A 24,908-nucleotide genomic window follows, 5' to 3' on the forward strand; every position below is an offset into this window, starting at 1 on the left:
GCATATAACGAGATACACTGGGAACTAGAGACAAAATTCATTTGTTTTATATGCACCTCATACCCATAGTCCAAGTTTAATTTTATAACTATGTTTTTGATAACTGTGTGTGATGCCACATAGTATAGAATTCTCTGTTTACGGAGTTTTGTGGGTTCTCAGAAGTTTTGAACTTTGGGGCATTTTGGGTTTCAGTTCAGAAAGGCTCGGTCTTGTATCACTTTAGTTTTAAATCTAATAAACCCTTAAAATATGATAAAACAATAAGCCTCATTCTTCAGCAACACCTGATGGACAGCACGCCTTTCTGTCAGCCACACAGGGTCACAGGGAGAGCCCTTGACGTCGTCTGAGCGTATTCAGCTGGGCAACTGAGGGCAGTGTGGTCTGGGCAGATGGCGAGCACTTAGAATCCTGCTCTTTCAAGTGTCTTTCCACGCACTGTTGCGCTTGCTAATGGAATACTAGAACACTTGTGGTCACTCCAGTGTTACAAAGAACAAAATACAAACATGCTATGTCAAGAAGGTCCTTCTACAATGATTCCACACAACTGCAAACGATCACATACACTTAGGGGACATTTTCACACAACACAAACTTCCTGTAGAACAATTAATACTTTTCTTTATCACCAGGTCCCCAGGGTTTGAATTAAAAAACCTTCCTTGGCTCACTTACCTATCGCGATCAGTAACAACAAACGAGCTGGTCCTGGCTTTTCTATAAAGTCTAAGCAAACACCAGACCCACTTTCCAGAGGCTGCCGAGACAGTAGCCTTGGCATCATGCCCTCCCTTGCCCCGTCTCAGTGTTCTGAAACCCACTCTCCGTGCCCTACCACCAGAGGCTGCATCTCCCTCTCATCCACACTGCTGACTTTCTGACCAGCTCCAGATAAAGCACCTTATAAATTAGCCCAAGGCTTAGGGACAATAAGCAAAGAGGGAATTGTGATCCGTCTCCTGCCCAGCAAGCACATATATATATATATATATATATAAAAGAGCTCTAGAGCCACTCGGACCATGACATCATTTCTGTCCTGGCCACCTTTTCCAACACTTCCTTCAGACTCAGTAGATGGTCTCCACACATGTACACATACTTGGCATAAACCCCATGTAGCTTTACTGGGACTGGTATTTCACAGCTGAGACGAGGGGCACCACAGATGCTGTGTGCTTCGGTGATTAAGGGATAAGGAGGAGGAGGAGGAACGAGTAAGAAGAACCCTTTGAGATCCTGACTCAGAAACTTGATCCTCTGGCACAGGCTCGGTTTCACTTATATATGAAACCCGACCAGCGTCCGTGCCTGGCCTCTTCTCAGGACTATTTTTAAGGCGCTTTGCACATTCCACATGAAATGTCCCATTCAGTGTTTGCTCTTAGCATAAGTGAGTCTCCAGGCAGAGGAGAGTCCAGTGCACAGCAGGGGCCTCGTGCTGGCATGCACGGGGACGGACAGGTGATGCGAACATTCGTCCCCCTGAGCCCCGCTGCCCATAAGCCTTTGAGCTGAGCACTTGCATTAGTGACTTTGCAGGTGTGGGTGGGTTCTGACTTCCATTTTCAAGAACGCCGGCTCGGGTACGGCCTTCCTCTCCTAGGTTTGGTGATTCGTGGCACCTGAAGAGCGTGCCGTCTATATAACACCTGTGACCTCCTAAGAGTGGACTTTTTCGGGGCTGGGGATTTAGCTCAGTGGTAGAGCGCTTGCCTAGGAAGCGCAAGGCCCTGGGTTCGGTCCCCAGCTCCGAAAAAAAAGAACCAAAAAAAAAAAAAAAAAAAAAAAAAGAGTGGACTTTTTCTTTTCCTCCTTGCTGTATACAGCGGTGTCACTGGTCTTACTAGCAGTAATCAGAGCTTAAACCCACCCCTCCCCCAACAAAAAACATTATTTAATTTTCCAAAGTAGCAACTTGTCCTCTTTTTTCTGGTCTGAACAGCAGCACTCTGAAGGCCAAAACTAACAAAGGCCTCTCACAAATGGGGCTGGAGGAACCTACCTTCAAAAAAAGAAAACACTGCCACCTACATTTTGAAAGAGGTTCTTCTAATGCTGGGTTTTTACCCATTCTACCACCTCCCCACCCACTCGCCCCCACCTCTTCCCTCTAAGAACTTAAGACAGAACTAGAGAAGGTTTACACACAGGTACATGTTGGCCGAAGGACCGACTCGGTGGTTATTTAAAGGACAATGCAAGAGTGGCAGAGATATCTGCCCGCAGGACACCTCCGAGCTGTGTGCCAGGACTCACTCTGGATCCCTGTCTACGCTGGGACTGGGGCGTGGCTCGATGGTAGTGGCTGCTTAGCGTGTACAAGGCCCTGAGTTCAACCCCGGCAGAACAGCAACAACAACAACAACAGCAACAACAACGTGTCCATGCTTGCTTCACCCTCCCTCCCCAGTGACTCTGGGGTCTTCAGGGCAGAGCAGCACTGTGGTCAGGATGCCCTGCTAACTCTTAGGAGCTCCATGCTGCCTCCGTGACTGGCAGGGAATTGAGGGACGTCTTCATTGGGAGGCTTTCCTTGCTCCTTGGAATGTCCCACTGAACAGTCCTTTAGCAGAATGTAGTGTTGCAGCCAGCAAGGCTATGGGAGTGACACAGCAAACCAGGATGGGCAGCCTCCCTGGCTGCCCTACAAGGGAGGACTCTTCTGACATAAAAAACTATAGCAGGATCAAAGGCTCCCAAACGGTTAATTAAAGGTTTAAAAGTAGATGTGTTTACATACTTGACCCTTTTCCTGCTCAGCGTGAAATGCCTTTCTTTGTGAAGGAAGGATGTGTGGTTCTCTTGTCCCTTTTAGGAAACATGCTCCCTTGACCTGACCTTCTTCTGTCTTCTCACTTTTCCCTTTAAAATATGTACAACTGAAAGGAACCTGGATGGATATTTGGGAGAATGGTGGTAACTATGGTGAGGTCTACTGGCCTTGAATGGCAGTAGCCAGAAATACAGCCGTGGAGAGTGTAGGCTCTGGGCTGCCTGGCTCTGTTGTCACAGAACACTGAAGCAGGCTGGGAAGCGAATGTTCTGAACTCGAGACTGCTACCCACTGCCTTGAGGGGAAGGAGAGGCGGGACGTGGAGTCACTCTCTTCAAAGGCCTTATCTGTGTTATCCACAGAACAAGGGAGCTAAGTCTGAGGGTCAGATGTTTCCTCCCCGGCTCTCTGAACTGGACTGGCAGCGGCGGCGGCGGTGTGTCGCCTTCCACATTAACTCATCTACCTTTCATGGAGACTGACTGTCCCTCTGTATTTGATTTAACTTGGTGTTCTCTCTGCAACACCGCAGCTGGTTTCTGAAGGCTGTGACAGGCTATGACGTCTGTGTGCATGCAGCACCTCGGCGTCACTCCAGCCCAAACAGGACCCAGGGGCATCTAGGAGGGCAAAGAGCTCTGAGGCTTACAGACCTTCTCTCACCAGGACATGCATCGGCCTCCAGAGGTGGGGAAAACAGTTCTTAAACAGTCCATCACAGGAAGAGACCACTAATGACCACATGCTGCAGATCGATGGCACTGGAGAGTGACCTGGACCATTCTATCCCTTCTTGTAAAATCCTCCTTTGTGAGCATGAGGTACTTAGAGAGGCAATCCTCACTCAGGGCTAAAAGAATCACCTGGGGTCCATCACACATGACCCTAGGAGGTGAGCACAGCAGAACTTTGACCCACCACATAGATGGAAAACAGCACAAAGGCTTGCTCAGGAGACCAAGCTGGTAATACACATCTGGGCTGGAGCCCCTGGGCTCAAAATGTCCCTGATGAGGATAGATTAGCGGTACACCATTCACCAAAGGTTGGAGAAAGTGTCTTCCTGGCCTGTCTGTCCTGGTGAAGAATCACCCCAGGAGTCATTTGAAAAGCGTGCACTTGTGCCTACCCAAGCAACTACCAACCTTGTTGGATGCAGGCCTTCCCCGTGTGCAGTACAGGCTAACAAAGACTTCTTCCTATGAAAGTTTCAGAGTCCTAAGAGCTAACTCATGGAATCCCTGGGGAAATGAATATCGCTACTATGTGGCTACTCTGTGACATATCAGTGATAAAACCAGGAACATCTAACCTGAAATTTAAAGTGGATACACTTAACTCTGTCCAAAGACTGTACTGGGGAAACAGTATAAAGAAAATGTTACAGTGCTCATGCCCGACACTCTACCTGGAGGGCCAGGGACTCTGCCACTCTCTGTGCTTCATGGGGGCTTCTCTCCATAAGTAGATGGTGATTCTGTCTGCTTTGGCTAAGTTAGTGTATCTATAACTATATATATATAATATATTATATATATATTAACTTTTATATATATATACACATATATATATATACTAACATGTGTGTGTGTGTGTGTGTGTGTGTGTGTGTGTGTAGACACTAACTTAGCCATATACACTTCCTCAGGGAAGGGAGGTGAAAGGCCAGCAGTGAGCCTGGCAGCTCACTTACCTCTAGATTGAAACAGCTCTGGCCTCCCAGCCCGTGGCTCCCGGAATCTCCATCCGCATGCCGGTGCAGCTCCCGAGTGGCTCGGAGGCGCAGGCCCTCTCGCTCATCCCCTCGATCCTGACCGAGCTGCCATTCCAGCTGCTCTCTCAGTTTGGACTGTTAGGTGCATGAAGGGGGTTTATTTTGTTTTGCTTTTAATTTTTAAACGAGAAACGGAAGACGAAGGGGTAGGTAAAAACTGGAGGAGGAGGTGGCGGGTAAAACACGAAGTGGCTAGACAATGGGAAGAACTACCAGACAGAAGAGAGTGAATGAAAAAAAGAAAGAAAGAAAGAAAATCAACGCAAACACTTAAGAGAGCGAACAAAACAGAATAAGAATGGGCACGAGCGAAAGGAGGAGCTAATGTGGAAAGCAGGGCAGTTATGGATATAAAGACACATGCAATGGGGACACAGGCACACTACCCATGAAGGACACGGGGAAGAGGCTCTGCCTTCCTTACTTGTGGGTTGAGCAGCCAAAGCCACAGTCCGGGCCAGCAGCTGAGCCATGCACCCAGGGCGAAGCTCCCCTTGGCCCTCACCCTGGGCGGCGAGGAAGGGCGGCCGGAGCGAATGGCAGCAGGGGGGTTTCCTTCAAAACCAGCCTCCTCAGAACTGGCTCCTCTCCCCCATCCCGGATTATCTTCCAGAGGGACTGGGTGGGCCTGGGATGCCTGAGACTTCTCAGAACTGCACTTGTCCCTCTGGTGATACACCAGAGGGAGTCGGGCGCTTGTTACTGAGTCTAAGTGTCCTGACTGTGATGGGAGTCGGTATTTTGTCTGAAACTCCTCAGCGCTTCTTCGTCAGGGTGGCTGGTTGGTTGAGACACCAAGAGAGGAGCAACGGAAGGCTGCATCGGTCCCTAGTGCCTCCACTGGGCGTGGCCTCGTCGTGAAAGGCCCTCTAAACCACGAATCGTGGTGCAATTAAGATAGAAGAGAACGGGGGAAGGAACAAGGAAATAAAAAGGAACTTATAAAACAAAATTAAAACAAATAAAAGGAAAGGAAAGAAATCAACCGAGAGAGAGGATTTAGTTGACGCCGAGGCTTTAGTATACAATGCAGGTCTGAACTTAAAACCAAGCAGCCGTAAGCAGTGCGAGCCCTAGAGCAGTAATGCCAGCGAGGAGGAGGAGGAAGAACGAGACCGAGCAGGGAGGCAAAGCTGGGAGGCCCCTTACCTGCAAGTCTGGGCCCAGCTCCTTCCCCAGGGTCCCGATGGGGGAGTCCCGGGACACAGAAGTCACAGTGGAGAGGAAGCTGGATGACTCTGTGAGGTGGGATAAGGGCGAAAGACCATCCACAATCCGGGACATCTGTTCCAGGAAGGCCTGCAGCTCTTTCCTGAAAGCCTTCATCCTCCCATTGATGGTCTCCAACAAGTGAGGTTCATTCAGGCTGCCCTCACCTTCCCCTTGGACACCAGGTGAGGCCGATCCATTGCCCCGCAGGCCTGAGTCACGGATGAAGCCATCGGTGTCCGAGATGAGGCGCTCCACAGTCCGCTCAAGCCGCTGGGCCTCGAGCTTCATGGTCACCAGGCACTCGGTGTCCTCCCGGACTCTTAGCAGTTCTGTCGGGCATGGCTCACTCGCCTCTGAAGGCTTTCCACTTCCAAAGCCCGAGGTCTTCTCAAACATATCCTCCGAATCGCTCTCCCCACCAACAGGGCCTTCTCGCTTTGGCTGGGGAAGGCGGCCCTCCTCCCCATCGCTCTCTTTCTTGCCCGCGTCGCTCTCCGCATCGCTGTCCCTGGGACTCGGGGCGCGTAACCCCAGATGCGCAGCAAGGTCACACCGCTGGGCATTGGACAGCAGCAGCCGGTTCTCGCACTGCAGCTTCAGTACCTTCCCGCTCAGCTCATCGATCTGTAGCCTGGCTGACTTCAGCTCCTCCTGCAGGGGAGCACTGGCCCCAGGTCCCTTGGATACACCGTCCCCAAGCCACCCTGACTCCTGGTGAGGCTCAAACTTGAACTTGCTCAGCTCATGGGTCAACTGCCGATTGTGGTCTTCAATCTCAGATATGGATCTCCTCAGCAGCTCTGCCTCTTCTTCCACAAACTGTAGGTGCCGGCGGAGCTCTGTGGAGGACTCCATCGAGTCCCCGAAGGGTGAGGTAGGGATGCCTGGCACGTGGTCCCTGCTTGTTCCCTCTCGCTCATGTTGAACCCGTATGTCTTCCATCTCTGCTTTGAGGCCGCGGTTTTCCACCTCCAGTTCCACGATCTTCCGGCCCAGGATGCTGGCTTCCTCCTCCACCAACTTCAGCCGCAGCTTCAGCTCTGCCTCCCTGGTACTGGGGGGACCGCCAGCCTCTCCTGTTGGGAGGGGACTGTCCACATCACCATAGAGGGACTTATACTTTTGCAATTCCTGCTCCAACTCGTCCTTCTCCCTCCCCAGCTTGGCCATCTTTTTGCGCATCAGGGAGGCTTCCTCCTTGGCAAACTGAAGCTGACACTTCAAATCCGCACTGTCATCCTGCCAGGCAAGAACAGCCCGAGGGAGGGTTATCTGAAAATACCAAGTGTGTGCTTTTTATGATCCCCTCACACCTCACCCTTCACACACACACACACACACACACACACACACACACACACACACACATACATACACACACACTCACACCACATACAAGCACACATCACATACAAGCACACACCACACACACGCACATATACATACATACACACACAACACACACGCACACCACATACAAGCACACACCACACACACGCACATATACACACATACACAACACACAACACACACACGCACATATACATACATACACACACAACACACACGCACACCACATACAAGCACACACCACACACACGCACATATACATACATACACACACAACACACACGCACACCACATACAAGCACACACCACACACACGCACATATACACACATACACAACACACATGCACACACACACACCACATACAAGCACACACCACACACACACCACATACAAGCACACACCACACACATGCACATATACATACATACACACACAACACACACGCACACACACATGCATACATACATCACATACCAGTACACATCACACACATGCTCATATATGTACATATGCACACATACACAAACAGCACACATGCACACACATATATACATACATACACATACATATACCACATACAAGCACACATCACACACATGCACATATACAACACACATACATACACACACAAGCATACACAACACACACATATATACAAGCACACATACAACACAATACATACATATACATACATACACACATATACATATACATACACATACACACATACATACACACACATATACATACATACATGCACACAAAATACACATATACCTATATACATACACACACACACACACACACACACACACACACACACACACACACCACCCCACTCTTCCTATTGGTGCTATTGGCTTATGCAAAGAGAGGAGCCACCACAGAGCAGCAGTGAGCCCCAGAGTGAACCCTGAAGTGACCCGTGGTTTGTTGCTTTGTCAAGAAGCTTATCAGTTAGTTTTAGGGGGAGATTATGCAACACAGAAACCAACACACAAGTTATAAATGAAGACAAATGAAGGAGAAAGTTACATGAAGTCTAAGAAATGCCATCAGCAACATGGTAGCCCATGGTGACATTGCAGATCCAGTCAGGTTCATCATCAGCACTCTGAGCAAGTCACCAAAATCCTTTATCGAAGCCTGGTAGTAAAGCTCACCGGATTCAGGGACTACATCTACCCTGTGGCCACTGTAAATGTCCCTCATGGGTCTCATAATCCAGAAGGTTCCACCAGGACAGTGAGGTTAAACAACTCTAAGTCGGAGCCTAGCTTTTCCACTGAGTAGCTAACATACATAAGATGGGTTAACTCATCTTTCCTCTTGGCATGTCTACTTCCTTGGGGATCCCAAAGGGACATGAGGACATAGGTCAAGGTGGGCATCACGAAGCTTTCCAAGTTGAGGTAACTCGTAAGAACACACACTGGCATCCAGGACATTTTGGCTGGTAAAAGTGAGGGTATTTAGGCTCCTCGCTGTGCAAGAGCCACTTTGGAGCCTTGGAGCCTCTTGTTCTAGTCCACGGTTGCTGTGACACAGTGGGGAATTAAAGAGTGACCAGAGAACGAAGCTAAGTGTTTGAAAATCTGAGAAGTAGTTCTCAACTGAATACCAGGGAATCCAGAGTACTGCCCGGCAGACATTAAGAAGTCGACTACCTCTTCAGCCTGGGTCCCAGGCCTTGAAGTAATCTATACCATCTTGGCTTATGAAATTGTTGTATTCTTTGGGTTCTGGACATATGAGCAGTGAATTTCACAAAGCAGTTGTTAGACTGATGGGGGCAGGGCTGAGGTCCACAAAGCCCCACCCCGGCACACAGACAGTGTTGGCACCGGCTCTGAGACTTGCTGAACTGCTGCTGTCCGCCACATGGTGGAACAAATCAACCTTCCATGCACGGCTGACTGTTTGTGTCCCCACCGTCCAGGAGGCTCTATGAAGTTCCCGAGCTCAGAGAACCGCAGCTACTTACTCTCCGCCACATCCTGGCAGCGCAAAGCCAGCTGGCACTGAGATACAGAACTGCTTCCTTGATGCCCTGCCGGCTTCTCCCTGACACAGACAGACTCATGGAAGGAGAACTGAGTGACCCAGACAACTGAAGGGATCCACAACCAAACTGCAGAAAGCATGATGGGCAGAGTGTCCTCTGGGGCCTCCTGTACCCTGTGTGTGGTGCTTTCCCATCACTGTCCCCTGGGACCCCTTCCCCAACACATGCCCTTCTTGTACCATGGAGAGCGATCTACACAGGTCACCTCTTCGACTTCTGAACATTTTCACACTAAGGATTTAGTTTTGGTTAGTCTCCATGACTAACTTAAAGTAAGGCTACTAGTCCTATTCTCTTGTCGTGGTTTTGAGGACAGGGTTTCTCTGACTGTCTTAGAACTTGCTCTGTAGGCCAAGCTGGCCTTGAACTCACAGAGATCGGCTGAGTGCTGGTATTCAAGGCGAGTGCCGCCATGCTAGGCTGCTCTGACTTTGTTAACCACTAGCAAAATGGGTACACAGATTGTGTAGTTGTAATTTCTTTCTCAGGATTTCATGCAAAAGTTGTAAGGACACACAGTGTGCTTGATCCTGACACTAACAAATGCATACCTGCTCCTTCCCTCGTTCATTCATTCGTTCGTTCATTGTCTATTGAACGTCTGCTGAGTAGCAGCAATTGCTGTGTATTTTCAAACAGCCCTGATTTCTCACAACATTCTGAAGTAACACAAACAAAATCATATTCCCAGCTTCCTGTTTTGCAAAGATGTGCACAGAATCCACACACACTCATGGCTCTCCGTTGTTTGCATGGAGTCTGCAGGAAACTACAGTACTTATCAATGAAGACAGGTTGTAAATACTTTCCATAACTGAATTCACTTGAGAGTTAAATGTGGGAACTGGGAGAGCAAAAGGCTTCAGGTCTATCTTTACCTGGATGACCACAGTGTCACCAAAATTGCCTAAATGACTCTGTCACTACCTCTGAGGCAGACGAATCCTTCAACAGAGACTGTATCGTTCAACCAGATACCCATCCTCTGCTGACTCTAGCCTGAGACTCAGGAGGGCCAGACCAGAAGTAAGTTCAGGGCCATCTGCTGTAACCCGTGTGAGGCCTTGGTACCATCGGCCTTGGTACCGTCGAGGGTACGAGAGGCTCGTAACCCAGCACAGGAAGCAATTCTCAAACTGGAGTGTGGATCGGGAGTTCTCAGCAATCTTTCCTGGGACCAAGGTGAAGAGTGATGGGGGAAGGAGTGGTCCGAGACTCCAAAGCTCCCAAGTGTTTGCCATCACCTACCCATACACACAGAGCATCCCACAGAACCCTGCAGTCACCCCAACTTCTGGAAAACCTGACCCTCACACTTCCTCCATCTACCACCTCCTAGGAGTCACCTCCGGTCTCCCTAAGCTGGAGCAAGGACACCAACATCATCAATGTCACAATTAGCCCAAAGAGTGTCCAGTCTGCAGGTCCCCATCATTGTCCAGTCTTCTTTTCCTTGAAGAAAGAAACTATCCAAAAAGCAGGCACTCTGATGCGTGATAAAGCATGCTGTCAAGTCTACCAACACCCATGCGCACTACAGGGCCTGCCACCACACCAGAGCAGCGAGGGGCACGGGAAGAGGGAGAAAGGGACCTGAGAACCTTCCAGCCTGGTGAATGAACGTAAGTGAATTAGTTGGTCTTGCTCCCTGATGTCACTGCAGCTGAAGCAGGGCCCACTACTCTGTGAGAAAGGGGTCCCTCTACCCAAGGGAGGCTGAGGTCCGCCCGTTCTGAGGAGGAGTCTGATCCTAGCCTAACGAGACAAATTCAGCTCACACAGCCAACAGCTGTTATTAACTTGAAACCAAAGACTTCTAGAAGGCTCTACCAATAGAATAGGGGTCTAGGTTAAATCCTAAACTTGGGGGTATCAAACTCAAGTCGCAGGAGCTGAGGAAAGCACTGGGTGGAACCTATCTTTCCAAGGGAAATGACTCCAACTATGGGCAGAAAAACCAAGCATAGCACGGGCCAGACACACAGGGACCAGCACCATCACCAGAAGCTGGAAAGGCTTGCTGAGCAACAGAAATATATCGCTGCTGGTATATATTCTTTGCCTTGCAAGTGTGCACCTAGCCAGCACCCCAGCAGCCAACTGCCCGTGTGCCTACCTTGCGCCTTGGTGTCAGCTTCCTTTGGGTTTTGGTGGCCGACCTGCAGTTCCCAGGACGTTCTACTCCACCATTCTGCTGAACAGAAACTCCTTTCTCAATCACCCTGCAGACTCCGTGGGGCAACCCCACACACACAGCATGGACTGCCTTCGCACACACGAGAGGCTACAGTTCGTGTGCCTGGCCCGTTATACCCGACCTCCTCATCAGTCAGTAACTGCATTTTGAGGAAAAAGCTCTTTGCTGGGCCAGAGACAGGGAACTAGAAACGCATTCTAAACTCAGGATATTTGAAACACCCAGCACTGGGATGTCTTTAATTTCTATGTGATCGATGGATTCTGCAATAAGAATTGGTTGAACTCATCAGGGGCAAGAGAAAAACTAGACTTCTGCTGAGTCCTAGAACAACACTGAATTTCTGGAGGACACGGGAACCAGGGTGTGGTAGTTCGAGTAAGATGTTTCCCATAGTCTCCAGCATTTGAACACTTGATCCCTAAATGGTGACACTGCTTAGTGAAGCTTAGGAGATGTGGCCTTGCTGGAGGACATGCCTCACTGGGAGAAAGGCTTTGAGATTGAAAGACCTCAAGCCACCCCAAGTTTAATCTACTTCCTGCCTTCAGTTCAAGATGTGAGCTCTAAGCATGCTGCCCTGGCAAGCAGGCCTGCCTGCTGAGGTGTTCCCTACCTTCATGTTGGTGCGCCCTTATCCTTCTAGAGCCATAAGCCCAAACATCTTCCTTCTGTAGGTTGCCTTGGCCATAAGTGTTCTTACCACAGCCACAGAAGAGTAATTGATGCTCAGGGCATCACGAAGAGGGAGTTTCCAGGGACAGGGTGCATACAGGCCTTGATGTCCTCTTAGTCTCCTGACACACTGTATCTCTCTAATTACCTTGCTATTTAGAGACTGCTGAAACTATATACCAATAACACCTTTGTTCTTTTTTAACACCTAATATTGAAAGCAATCTTAAAAAGAGAAAAGAAATCCAGAAAGGCAACGTCAAAAAAGCTAGAGAGCCTGGAAGAATACATATCCTGTATGTAAAAGAGGGCTGAATTTCCCCAGCTTTCCTGCTAGAATGTTTGACTTTGCAGTGAGTCGATATAAGGCACTGTTCAGCTACACAGCTAAAGCACACACAGGGTACATAAACAATGGCGTTTAAATGACCCAACCATCTAGTGGCTGTATTATTTCACTATGTGAATGACTATGATGACCACAACACTTCCTGGCAACTAGGAGAGCCGCCAGAACCCTGGACCACGCCTACTTCCGTTCCACACAAAGCCAGTTTGGTTTCTTTCCTAAAGCACGAGCAGGTTATCAGAGCAAGAAGATAGGAAAGGATGGAGATATAGAAGTGCTAAGAAAATGTTCGTCCTGTGAAGGTGTGAATGAATGCCAACGTGCTGGAGGATGACGCTTCTTTTAGTGACTTAAAGGCAAAAGGAAAATTCAGAAAGGGGGAGGGGCTTCTTGTGAGGAGCAGAACTCTGGGATGAACAGTGAGGTTAACAAGTTTCTTACCTGGTTAACAAGTTTCTTCTCTTTGTAAATTTCCCGGCTGCCTCTTCTCTTCAGAGAACTCTGAAAAAGATCCAATCGATACTTTGTTACTGAGAGGTCACAGTTGACAGCTGGCACTTGTTCCTACTGGTTAGAGCCATTTCTTGACTCTAGAGAGAAATCAAAGATTAGCTCAGTCAACTTTTAAGTAAGGTTGTATGTACTGTGTACTAAGGTACCTTATATTCTAATTACTATATCTGGGGGTGCATTCCTCAGCTTCTCTGTTTAATGCTTGGATGAATGAATCAACAGGGAAGAGAAGGCAAGAAGACAAACAGGAAGTATCGGAAACAAAGTAGTCCTGGAGTTGGCTTATCCCCTAATTACACTTTATTTAGTTACTATCAAAATTAATTCTTGAATTCTGAATGATCAGATTAAAAAGTGGCAGGCCCTTAGTTGTGGAGAAAACAACCTGGGTTGCAGTATTCCTGACAACCCAACACCCTTAAAAGCACCAACATAAGGGTCTCATAACACTCCCAATTTATTCTTATAAAGTGGCGTTGGCTGAGTCCCTCAGTAGTTTATGTGCCTGCCTAGATTCCGCAGTTACCTGTCTCTGGAAGGGACCTCTTTCTGGATCCTGCAGATACCAAACTCTAGGATGTTTAAGCACCTTCGTAAAGTGTTGTAGTGTTTGCCTATAACTTGTGAACATCCTGAATACCTTGAACCATCTCTAGATTAATTATAATGCCTAACAGCATGCAAATACTATAATTGATATTATACTATGTTGTTTTGGTGGAGAAAAGAAACAGCTTAATCTGTTCTATACACATTCAATTTTTTTCAAATATTTGCAATGTGCAGTTGGTTGTGTGGATGTGGAGCCCCAGTAAATACAAGCTATCAGGGCCAGTTCGTGACATTTCAGAAGACTTTTGCCTGCTTCGTTCAGCAAACTGCGAGCATGTGTGAAACACAGACATAAGTGTAACTAACGACCACGGGTGCCTGGAACGGATGAACAGGGAGCTGAGATTGCTCTTGCTAAAATAAGGCGTGAAAAGGGACAGAATAGTCTGGAGGAAGAGCTGCATCCTGGAGGAACTGGAAAGGATTTGGAGCCTCTTGACCTGAGGAAATTCTGTCAATAGTTCTAAGGAAAGCTGGAGTGAGTAATTGGGGGGAATGGGGTGGATGGAAAGCACAGCTAACCAACACCTGCATTCCCTCCCTGGCTCAGCTCAGACTGTGACAAGTGACAAATGACAGTGCTGAGCCATCCTGGGTCCTCTTGACCTGTCTGGAGGTACGCCTTGTCCCTCTGCAGCTCTGTCCCTTTGTTCCAGCATCACTATAACCTGGGAAGGAGACTCCTGTGCCTGTCACTCAAGACAGTCATCTGAGGTCATCAACTCAGCACAGTCCCCACTTGAAGTGCCTCCCTCTCTGAGTGCCAGGTCTTGTACTAATAGAGATTGTGGCTTAAAAAGTTTTAAGTGTTTCTGGGTATGGTGGCACAAGCCATTGATCCCAGCACTTGAGGCAGAGGCAGAGGCAGAGGCAGAGGCAGAGGCAGAGGCAGAGGCAGAGGCAAAGGCAGGAGACCTCTGTGAGTTCAAGGCCAGCCCGGTCCACAAACCAAGTTCTAGGACACTGAGGGCAGTTACACAGAGAAACTCTGTCTAGAAGAACACCCCCCGCCCCTTTGCAAATATCTAAGTCTAGTTATCTCTTAGCCTCTAGGAGGCTGGAGACCTAGGGGTTAAACAAGCAAGGAGGCCAGTAAAGGCATCAGGAAGGCCAGCAGAGGGGATGAGGCATTTTCTTCAAATGGCACCTGCAGAACGGGCTTCGACTCCTTTTCAAGGTTTTAGAAAAGGCAGGGTTGAACTACAAAATGAACCAGCGTCCAGCAGTGGGCACAGGGAAGCCCAACTTAAGTCTTGGACTTGTTCCCCCATAGTTCGGGGTTTCCAAGGTTTTCATCTTCACCCTGCAGCTAAGGGTGAGTTTATTTCAAGGAGAAGACTGAGACCCAAGCTTCTAATGATTCTGTCTTGGAGAATTACAAAAGGACAGCAGCACGGAGGGCTCCCAGTCCCTCAGCTTGCCACAAACAACATAACTGCAGACCCATAGCAGTGATGAAGTACATGCCTGGGTCAGGGCCTGCCACCTATTGTGGTATGTCTGACCCCAAGCTTCACCCATCTTCTAATAACAGCGCGGATGTCATGTGTGCTTCAAGAAAATGAAACGCGGAGATGCGAAACGAAAGGCAGAAGCAGGGGCCGAGGTTCTCAACTTAGAAGAAAAGTCATCGGGTGCTGGAGGTTGAACTAGCAGGGTGAGGCTTGCTGGGAGCAGGGAGCCCATAGGTGAACTCTTCCAGGCCCGTGATCTAACAAACCACACACCACGCAGGGAGTCATGAGACTGCTAAAAAAGACTAGATTTACAATGGCAACTAGAGTGGAAGCCACTACAAGGCTTAACATTCACCCTGAGTCTGCAGAGGCACAGGAGGGCAGGCATGAAACATTAGTGATCAACAACCATAATGACGGATGCTACCCAGTGGGAAGACTTTATGCTATAGACGCACTATCTTCCTTTATGGAGACAATGTCATTTTGGCCAAATCCCTCTCCCTTTACTATGTAATATGTATGAGAATGATATGAAATGTGTCTGTAACAGGCAATGCGTGTCTGTGTACACACTACACAATGTGCATTCGTATGTGTGTGTGAACATAGTCAGAATTTATAAGGACTTAAAGTGATTCTAGAATTCATCTAGAACAGGGGTCGTCACACTAGAGCTGTGAGGCTGAAGCAAGCTGCCCGACTTATAAATGTGCTATGAGGATCCTGCCTCCCGTCCTCCCTGGATGCTCTACGGAGCAGAGGGCAGAGCTAAGCTCACAGCAAACTGCCACCTGCAACGTTTAAAGTATATATCTCCAGCCTTTGGTAGGAAAGCGCTAAATCGGGAGCAGCAAATTGGCGAGAACAGGCAAGGAAACATTGAGGAGGAGAACAGTGACAATGTAGAAATGTAACATGATGGGCAGGTGCTGCGACAAGTTTGCACAGTTAGTGAAACAAAGCAGAGCGCTTAGAAACAGCATTGGAGGGGATAGGAGCTTAGCAATCTACACCCACAACATTTTAACCCAATGAGGCAAGAATGGGCTAGCCTGTATACATTTCTACAACGTATATAAATTCCCAGGTAAAAGAAGCATTAAAAAAAGTGGAGACTGGAGTGCTGACTCAGCCGCTGAGGGCACTGTTTACTCTTCCCAGGTTGGAACCAGCACCCACATGGGGGCTCATAACCATCTGTAACTCCAGGTTAGGAAGAAAAGACTTTTCATCTAGGACACACAATTAAAACAAAGGACTTGTGTTTTATTTGTGTTGTGTTTTCCTGCTTGGACACTTACAGATTCAGCAAGAGCAGGGAACCTGGTGTTAGGACCGACCTATCTGTCTACCAAGAGAGGCGTGTCCATGAAGAAATGGAAGTAGGAAGCTGGGCTCTTAACTTCAGGGAGATGTCCTGACACAATAATTTACCTGTGGGGATGGGCCCTGAGAACTGACGCTGAGCTGTACAGACAGAATGTCCGCACACACAGCACGTTTTCTACGTAAATCAGAAGAGCGGTGGAGATGGCACACTCCTTGCTCTGGTTTCTCCTGTGCATGTTAGATGTGCACAGAAAGACATCTTGAGATGCACGTAGCCAAGGGGAGCCATTAGTAAGCCAAGCAAGCTAAGGTACATCAGCTCAATCACTTTTCTTTCTGTTCTGTAAGAGTATCTAAAAGCCACAGGCACACAATACAAATGTTAACCTAGCTACACTGATCTTCAGATACAATGATACTTGTGAGTAATATGGAAGGATACAGGAAATGCTCGCAATGTATCAAAAGAAAATGTGCATCATGAACTATGTCTCCATAGGATAGAAATGTAAATGTCAGTGCATTGCAGGTGTGATCCAGGGAAGCCGGTTGAAGGAGTACAACGGTCACAATGGTGCTGAGGTGACAGAATCATGAGCAGTTTTCGATCGATTTGATGACTTTTCACAGTCCTCACATTATCTACCATGTCTTTAAAATGACAAAAGGCTGAGGGATACTGCAAGACAGTCCACGGTCCACATGCTCGGTGTAGGTAAGCTCCTGGGTTAAAGCCCAGTACCCAAACAAAGAAGGAGAAAAGTGTAAGAAGTTAAAATGTAAGGGGGGACATGGACTGTCTCTGACCTCTCATGCAAGTTTGCAGTACCAAATCATTCACCAACTTCCTGTCTCGCCTCACAAGCTGACACTGTTTTTATGAGCCTGGTAAATCAGGTATTACATATACATGTGAGGTCCCAAGGAGGGAAGAAACCGCCAGGCACTTCACTATTACTGCAGGTCTAAAGGCAGAGACTCAAGTCACAGTGCATGACAATAGTCCTCCTGAGTCTGGTCCACTTTGAGAGCCAGGGGACTCTACCAATGGGACCTGAGGTTTGAGTGGTCTGTGTGGCTCGTTGTATGCTCAGCCTATTCCTGGTGATGACTCAGCAATCCGAGGGTCTTCTAAGAACAATGAAGAGAAAGGGTAAATGTAGGATAAACTAAATGGAAGGCAGGGCTGGGGACTTGTACGCACCTTTCCGTCTGGTCAACAGCCAGCAAATCACTTTTACATTCCTACTGAAAACACAAAGTTTGTGAATCCAGACTGAATCCATCTCAGGCCTCTGCGTTTTGTGCTTACCACATACAAAATCAGGCAACTAGTTGGGCTTTCTTTATTATTTAATAATTTATTGGGGAGGCGAGTGCCTGTCATGGCACCTATGTGGAGGTCACTTCTCTCTTCCCACCACGTGGATGCCAGGAGTTGAACCTGAGGCTTGACAGTGGGCAGCTCTGCCCACTGAGTCATCCTGCCAGCTCAGCTATTTGGACCTTCAGGTCAATCATTGAGACTTCCTGCGTAAGCCAATTTCCCTCAAGGAATTTCAGAAGAACTCACAGGGTTGGTGGCTTATCGGGAGCGGGCTAAGGTTTAAAATGTGAACTGTTAGGTAAGCAGAAGCAAAATAAAAATGAGGACATTATAAACTGAGTCTGTGTGGGGAGCTGGACGCGGAAACAGGCTGCCGGCTTCAAAAGCCCTGCCGACTCCAATTAGTTAGAAAGCTTTTCTTTTCTTATTTTACCTTAAATTTTTTGGCACACACAGAAACATCAGATCGAGACATGTGGTTGTTTTGGTTTAATTTCTGCTGCTGTGGTAAAATACCCCCAAAAAAAGAAACTTAGGGGAGAAAGAGTCCACTTCAGCTCAAAATGCCAGACCCTAGCTCATCAATATGGGGAAGTCAAGGCAGTAACCTCAAACTCCTACAGTCAAGAGAGAAAGGTACTCACTTGACTGCTTATAGGTGCTCAGTTCAGTGTCTCCCCTGCCTGGCAATGAAGACTGGGCTGGGTTATTCCACATCCATTGATTTAACTAGGACAGTCTCCCATAGGCCAACCAACCCAGTCTGGACAATCCCTCACTGAGGATTTTCTCATGTAATTCTAGGTTATATTGAGTAGATAATTAAAGCTAACCATCACAGAGGCGACAGAAGTGGCTGCTCCTTTTAGGAATACAGTTAAAAAGACTGATTCTATTTTCTTGTTCCAGTGCTAGGAGATGTGAAAAGGGCTGTGACCAGCCAGGCCGCCTTCACCCGATGTGCTCTGGCTCCAAGTTGTCACCTTTTTTCTCTTCTTCATTTGTATCTGTTATTTCTCTGTTTCTGTAATAAAGTATCATGGCCAAAAGCAACTTAAGAATTCTATTTTGGCTTACAGTTCCAGAGGACTAGAGTCCACCATGGTGGGGAAGGAAAGTAGACAGGCTGGTTGGAAGAGGAAGCTGGCTGGTTACCTTCCCAGTAACATAGAGAAGCAGAGACTGCAGAGAGGAATGTCCTGCCTCTGGCAAGGTTCAGCCTCCCAAAGGTTGCATAACCTCCTTAAACGGGACCAACAACTGAGGATCAAGTGTTCAAATACATGAGCCAATGGGGAACAAACCCTACATCACCTCATTCAAACTACTACATCACCTGACCCTCTGATAGTTCCTGGGGCCCGAGACATACAACCTCCTTTTCTGTACAGTGGAAACATCATAGTTGCAGTACAGAGGAAGTCCCCTCTGCTAGGTTCTGTCAAAAGGACAAGGATGATCTCACCAAACCTTCTTTATTGGGCATTTACGTTGGGCTCCATGCTAAACTCCTCCTTTCCACATCTGTCACAAACTAAATGTTCATCTCCTCCCAGCCCTTATGCTGAAGCCCCTAAGATCCAATTCGATGGTGTGAGGAGAGGTGGTCTTTGGGAGATAATGAGGTCTGGTGAAGTCCTGAGGGCGAAGCCACCATAATGGCATTGATGGCATTCTAAGAGAAAGACACCAGAGCTTCTGTGTACTGCTGGATAAGTCCCCGAGGAGGCAGCTTCTGTGATCTGCTAAGGAGCCTTGGGTAGAGCTCGGCCACACTAACACTCTCACCCTGGCCCCACAGCTTCCAGAACTAAGAGAAATGGTGATCCATTGTTTAAGTCGGGGCTCCTTGAATATTTTCTATTCCTGCTATCTTTGTACCTGACAAATCTTCATGTGACTTCAAACATATAGTTAAACAGAATATGTCTATTCTATATAAGACAGATGCTGGTAATAAATCATAAAAATTTCTGCTGCATGTAGAATTTTTCCTTCTATTAACGATTAAAGCAAATTTGCATACTGATGAGGTGCACTGCTTGTTTACTCTTACATAATAAATGACATCTTGGATGGATATTTGGCAGAGCAGGATGGAAAACATCTTCAACATTTTTCATAGTTAATCAATATTTTGATTTTATGATTGTCAATGCTAAGAATACTACTTGGCAGGAATATGTAGTTTTTTTTTTAAAAAAAAAAGAAGAAATATATTTAGGGTCATTTCAGAAATAGTTGGAAGTTTTATCCTAATTCTAAAGCAAATTCAACAGCAAAAGAATGCTTTTTATAAAACTTAAGTCAGCAACTTACACAGCAATCTTTAAAATGAAACATTGTAACACAATATAATCCAAAGTTATATGGGTTTATATGATGAGGAATGATGGTAAGAAAACACTAAATTTTTTGACCTCTGTAACTAATGCATTATGCTTTTACAAGAGCCGAACTTGTTTTATATTCAATAAAAACACTGACATTCCTGACACAACCCAATCCAGGGTGTCTGAGACAGCATCTGCTCTTTGATGTCAGGTGGCATGATGTCTTGCACGGGGACAGCCCCTCATGGTAGGTGTTCTGCACCAAGGCTGCAGTGAAGCAGCAAGATGAACATACACAGGTGCCTGGGTTGTGAGCCCAGTATATGAAGAAGCTGCAGTGTGTGCTACTCAGCCTGGGGCATTTGCTATGGCTACATACTACCCCACTAAAGCTGAATGAGAGAGGGGAAGACCAGGGAGAGGAAGAGGAAGAATGAGAATCACTGATTACAACGCTGAAGGTCAGGTGATGTGGGCACCAGCAAACCAGGAACAACAGCCTTAGAACTCTCTGTTCTTGGTCATGCTCCTCAGTTTGTTAGAGCAATCTTAAGGCTCACATAGCCTTGGTCTCCCAGATGTGGGCTAATTCTTTTTTCTTTTGTTCTTTTCTGAGCTCCTGGATGGCAAGTTTTCTTATTCACAAAGCATCTTGTCTTCCTATAGCCAAGGAGCCCAAAGAACTATTCTAGGAATGGCTGCAGGCTGTGGGTCTCAGGCGCCTGTGCACGGCTAAGAGGTGCACTTGCTGGCATTCTGGAGGTTTCTGGAAGACCCGAGAGCTGCCGACTGACAGCACATGTCCTTATATGGATAAGTGAGTCAGAAAACTGTCATCTGCAGGCAAAAATACCACAAAGTCAACGAGGGAAATTATACTAAGTCAGACACACTGGGCTGAAGAAAATTATATAATAGACGCCGATCCCTGGTGGCCAAAACCTGAAGAGGAAAGGGAGCAGACAACGACAACAGCCTGTCAAGAGCCACAAGGCCCAGGGCCACAAGGCGCACAAATGGATAGAGGCCCCAGTACGCACACCCAACCTATTAAGGGCAACTTTCCCCAGGGAACTCAGATCAGAATCACAGGGCAGAACACATACAACCTTGAGGAACGGGACCCACCAGTGCTCGTGGCTACAAGCAGCTGAGTAATCCACCTCAGACCCTACAGACAAGGATCCTGAAACCTAGTTATTGGGAAGTTACTCTGACATGTACTACCAAATGTACCAAGGTAATGAGTGTAAATTATAACATACATGAAGAAAAACAAGAAATCATGGTCACTCTGAAACCATTATGATGGAAACCTCCCAGTAAACAAAGAATCCCAACTCTGGATAAGCCCACTCACGTGGGCATCAGTGTCCCCACCCAGCACTGTGCTGCAGAATCTGCATTTCAGAAGCGCTGACTGATTTCCTTTAGGAGGGGAAGGATTAGTGACCCTTGCTTGCTGATAAGTTGAAAAACCACACCAATTGCCTGAAGATAAAGCTGTCTTTTTAAGCACAATCTGTCCCTGGGAGGAGCTGGGCTTGGTGGCACTTGCTGGTACTCCCAGACCACAAAGGCTGAAGAAGGACAATCAAGACATGGGCCAGCCTCAGCTACATAAGGAGACCTAGTCTCAAGAAAACCAAAACCCAAAACAACTGACTCTGTGGCCCCTGACTGAAGAGAGGGAGATAACCCAGTCCAAAGCCATGCAAATTGTTTCCTAGCCTAGGAAAATAATGCATTGACAAACAAAGCAGAGCTGAAAAATTGCATGAACAAATATAATTAAAACACTGTGCCCTTCACAGAGAACCTTCATGGCTCATCCTCTTCAGATGCATTGCAAATAGAAAAAATGTTTATTGTTTTCACTTAACTTCCAAGCACAAACGTACACGAGGTTGTGAGCTATGGGGTCCTATTTTATAGTGATCTGCCACAGTGTTTTAATTTGACTTAGGGGATCTTCTTACTGTGATATAAATTCTTTGCAAAAGCAATTTAAGGAACGGTGGGTTTATTTTGGCTCCAGCATGGTACAGAAGTCATGGCCTTGTAGTAGCTGAAGGTGACTGTGGCTACAATGTTTCCAGTCAGGAAAGAGCAGAAACGCTCTTCTATGCTCGCCTCTGCCCACCCGGACCAAGCAGGCGGGCATGAAAGGAACCCCCATCCTTTGGGGCAGATCTTCCCGATTCACTTATCCTAATAAAGATGATCCCCCACAGGTATGGCCAGAGACTAATCCAATCTGAATATCCCTCACAGATCTGTGCATGGCAGTGTTTCATAGGTGGATCTCGACTCTGAAAACTTGACAGTCAGTATTAACCACGAAAGTGCCATCTCAGACAATGAGTATTGTGACCCCCTCATGGCCTCCACACTTGTCAAAACTCCGTAATTAAAAAGATCGAAGACCTGTGCATTTCTGTAAAGGAAAACACCTCTAATTAACGCCACACGAGGTCTAATTAACAGTGTGTGTTTGGGGGAAAATCTATAATTTACTTTCAAGTGCAAAAAAACACCAAAAACAACAACAACAACAACAAAATCCAAAACAAGATATTCAGGATGTGGAGTAAATTAATTAATTAATTAATAATATGTAAGAGGGCAAATGAACAGACGAGATAAACTAAGTGTGCCAAGTGTTAATGTGAGGGGAATAAAGGTGTATACTACTAAGTTAAGTTTATTAAATGTTTACAAATGTTCCCAATAAAATAGAAGGAGAACAAGAATATTGCAGAGCCACTGAAATGATTATTAAAAACATTTATAGGCATGGAAAATTTCTCGTGAAATCTTACTCTTTTCAGTGCAGAATTAAAACATATAATCTAACAAGGTTAAAAATGTTGTCTTGAAAAGGTTTGGATGTAAACACACCTTTAAAATGTCAATACAGGGACTCTGGGCATCTGGCTCAGCATTAAGAGGATCAAGGTTCAATTCCCTGCACCCGCATGGCTTCACACAGCAATTGGTAACTCCAGGGCCAGGGTATCTGATGCCCTTCTCTGACCTGTGTGGTATCAGGCAGACACACGGTGCACAGACATACATTCATGCCAAACACTCATACACTTAAAATAATAAGATAAATAAATTTTACAAATTAATTAAAAATTAACATGCTAACGGCTATTTGTCAGTGAGTAATAAAATTATGAGTGACTGCAGATTTTTACAAATTCCACTAAAATGTCAAGATTAAGAGATGTTCTTTAAGGCAAAATTCGATTATATTCTGATACAACGCAAGTAAAGAAAATATTCTACTTTTAAAAAATGCTTTAATGCACTTTTCTACCGAACTGTACAGCTGAACAGCTCAGGACATGAAGGGTGCTGGTGACTTCCACCCGTGCCTGCAGCTGACTGAGACAAGTCCAGCTCCGTAGTACCCTGCGTCAAATGTCCCTGGCCCAGGAAAAAATCAAAACCCAGAAATCTAAGGACAGTTTCTCCTCAATGCACACCATTTTTTGCTACACCGCAAAGCACCTTTTGTCAAACATGATCTATATCATTATTCTTTCAAATCAGGAAAGACCTCTGTTTTAAACGGAGTCAAACATCCAACATCCTAATCCATAAGCCTTTGTCTTCCCACCTCCCAATGGGGGAGACTGAGGAGCCCTGAGCCATGCAGAAACCAACTGGAAATCAAACAGGCGAGACTGGCTCACTCGGTGTGGGTGTGGTTCCTCATGTATATCTCGGCACGGCGGGCGTCACACGGGCTCTAATGGACACTTGGGGCTAGTAAGTGGAACCCTGAGTCTCTGACTGCCTTCGCACGCTCAGGGCTTCCTAACTGGAGGCTCTCCTACTAGACAGACGAAGTCTAATGCCCATCTGACTTACTGACCCGAATCTGCCTAAGATCCTGTTATCTAGTGTCACAGCCTGGCTCCATTAATCATCCACCACACTGCTCAAACACTGGCCTCGCTGGCACCGTGCAGAAAAGCCATTCCAGTTCTAAGGGCAAATCTCCAGCAATTCTTGTCTCCAGGGCAGTGGCTGCTTAAATCCCTTCCTCCAAGCATCGACCGGGACACACCCCAGATGATGTGTGAGGGGTGGGGGTGGGGAGAGCTTAGCCCATGGTTTTATGATTCTTGAGGACCGGAAGCTTTCTGTTCTCCCTTTGCTTCCATGTGCCCTGAGTATTACAAGTGATTTAATTAGGGAAAGGCAGCAACTGGGCTATCAGGGAGGGGCAGGATGTTTAAGAAGGCGCTGGGGGCCACTATGCAGCTTTGATACCATGGAAGGAAGGGTTTCAAGAGCAATAGGTGACCTTGGTGCTACAAATGGGCAGGGAACAGAACAGATAAAGGGGGGTGTGGAGGTGACACCTGCCTGCCCTCAGCCCTCTTGACCACGACTCCATGAGCAAGGTGGCTAGGAAAGGGTTGTGCTGGGTGTGGCATTCTGCAAAGGAACACAAAAAGCCCAAACTTTAGGTGCTGGGGGGAAAAAAAAAATCAAAGAAGGCAGTTTGGTTATCTCCAGGGCTGAGTGCCTATTCTTTAAGTGAATGTGCTGGTCGGTGGCTCTGACCTCCAAACCATGAACGCGTCTGCTACTGTTTACATTTAGGCAACAGAATATGTCACAATTTGAAAGCATGGGCAGTTGCCAGACCAAATGTTTCCAATGCAGCCCCCTCAACAGCTAATCAAGAGAGACATGATGTGAGCCATGGCTATCTGCTAGAACCCCACTTGGGGAGCCCAAGGCACCAGCCTCTGATGACTACAAAGCCGAGTCTGAAAATCACCCTTCCAGCACTGAGCTGGTGCCTGGCTGTAGCAAGGTGGACCAACTCACAAGGCAGGAACCACACAGACAGGGACAGAAGAGGCCTTATGGGGCACCGCTCTGTGTGCACTCCTGCTGAAACG

At 47.1% G+C, this 24,908-nt stretch overlaps 1 protein-coding gene across 12 annotated transcripts in view; it reads right to left on the reverse strand.

Moving 5' to 3' along the window:
• Nucleotides 1–24,908, reverse strand: part of Mtcl1 (microtubule crosslinking factor 1) — a 120,682-nt gene that overhangs the window by 37,121 nt on the left and 58,653 nt on the right. For 6 of the 12 annotated variants that reach the window (NM_001427344.1, XM_087566571.1, XM_087566564.1 and 3 more), the window contains 3 exon segments: nucleotides 4,476–4,631; nucleotides 5,706–7,007; nucleotides 12,848–12,907. In NM_001427344.1, coding sequence (NP_001414273.1) covers nucleotides 4,476–4,631; nucleotides 5,706–7,007; nucleotides 12,848–12,907 — 1,518 coding nt within the window. 12 annotated transcript variants of the gene reach the window in all.

The sequence above is a fragment of the Rattus norvegicus genome, chromosome 9 (assembly GCF_021556685.1).
Source record: "Rattus norvegicus strain SHRSP/BbbUtx chromosome 9, alternate assembly SHRSP_T2T, whole genome shotgun sequence".
In the NCBI taxonomy this organism is placed as follows: Eukaryota; Metazoa; Chordata; class Mammalia; order Rodentia; family Muridae; genus Rattus; species Rattus norvegicus.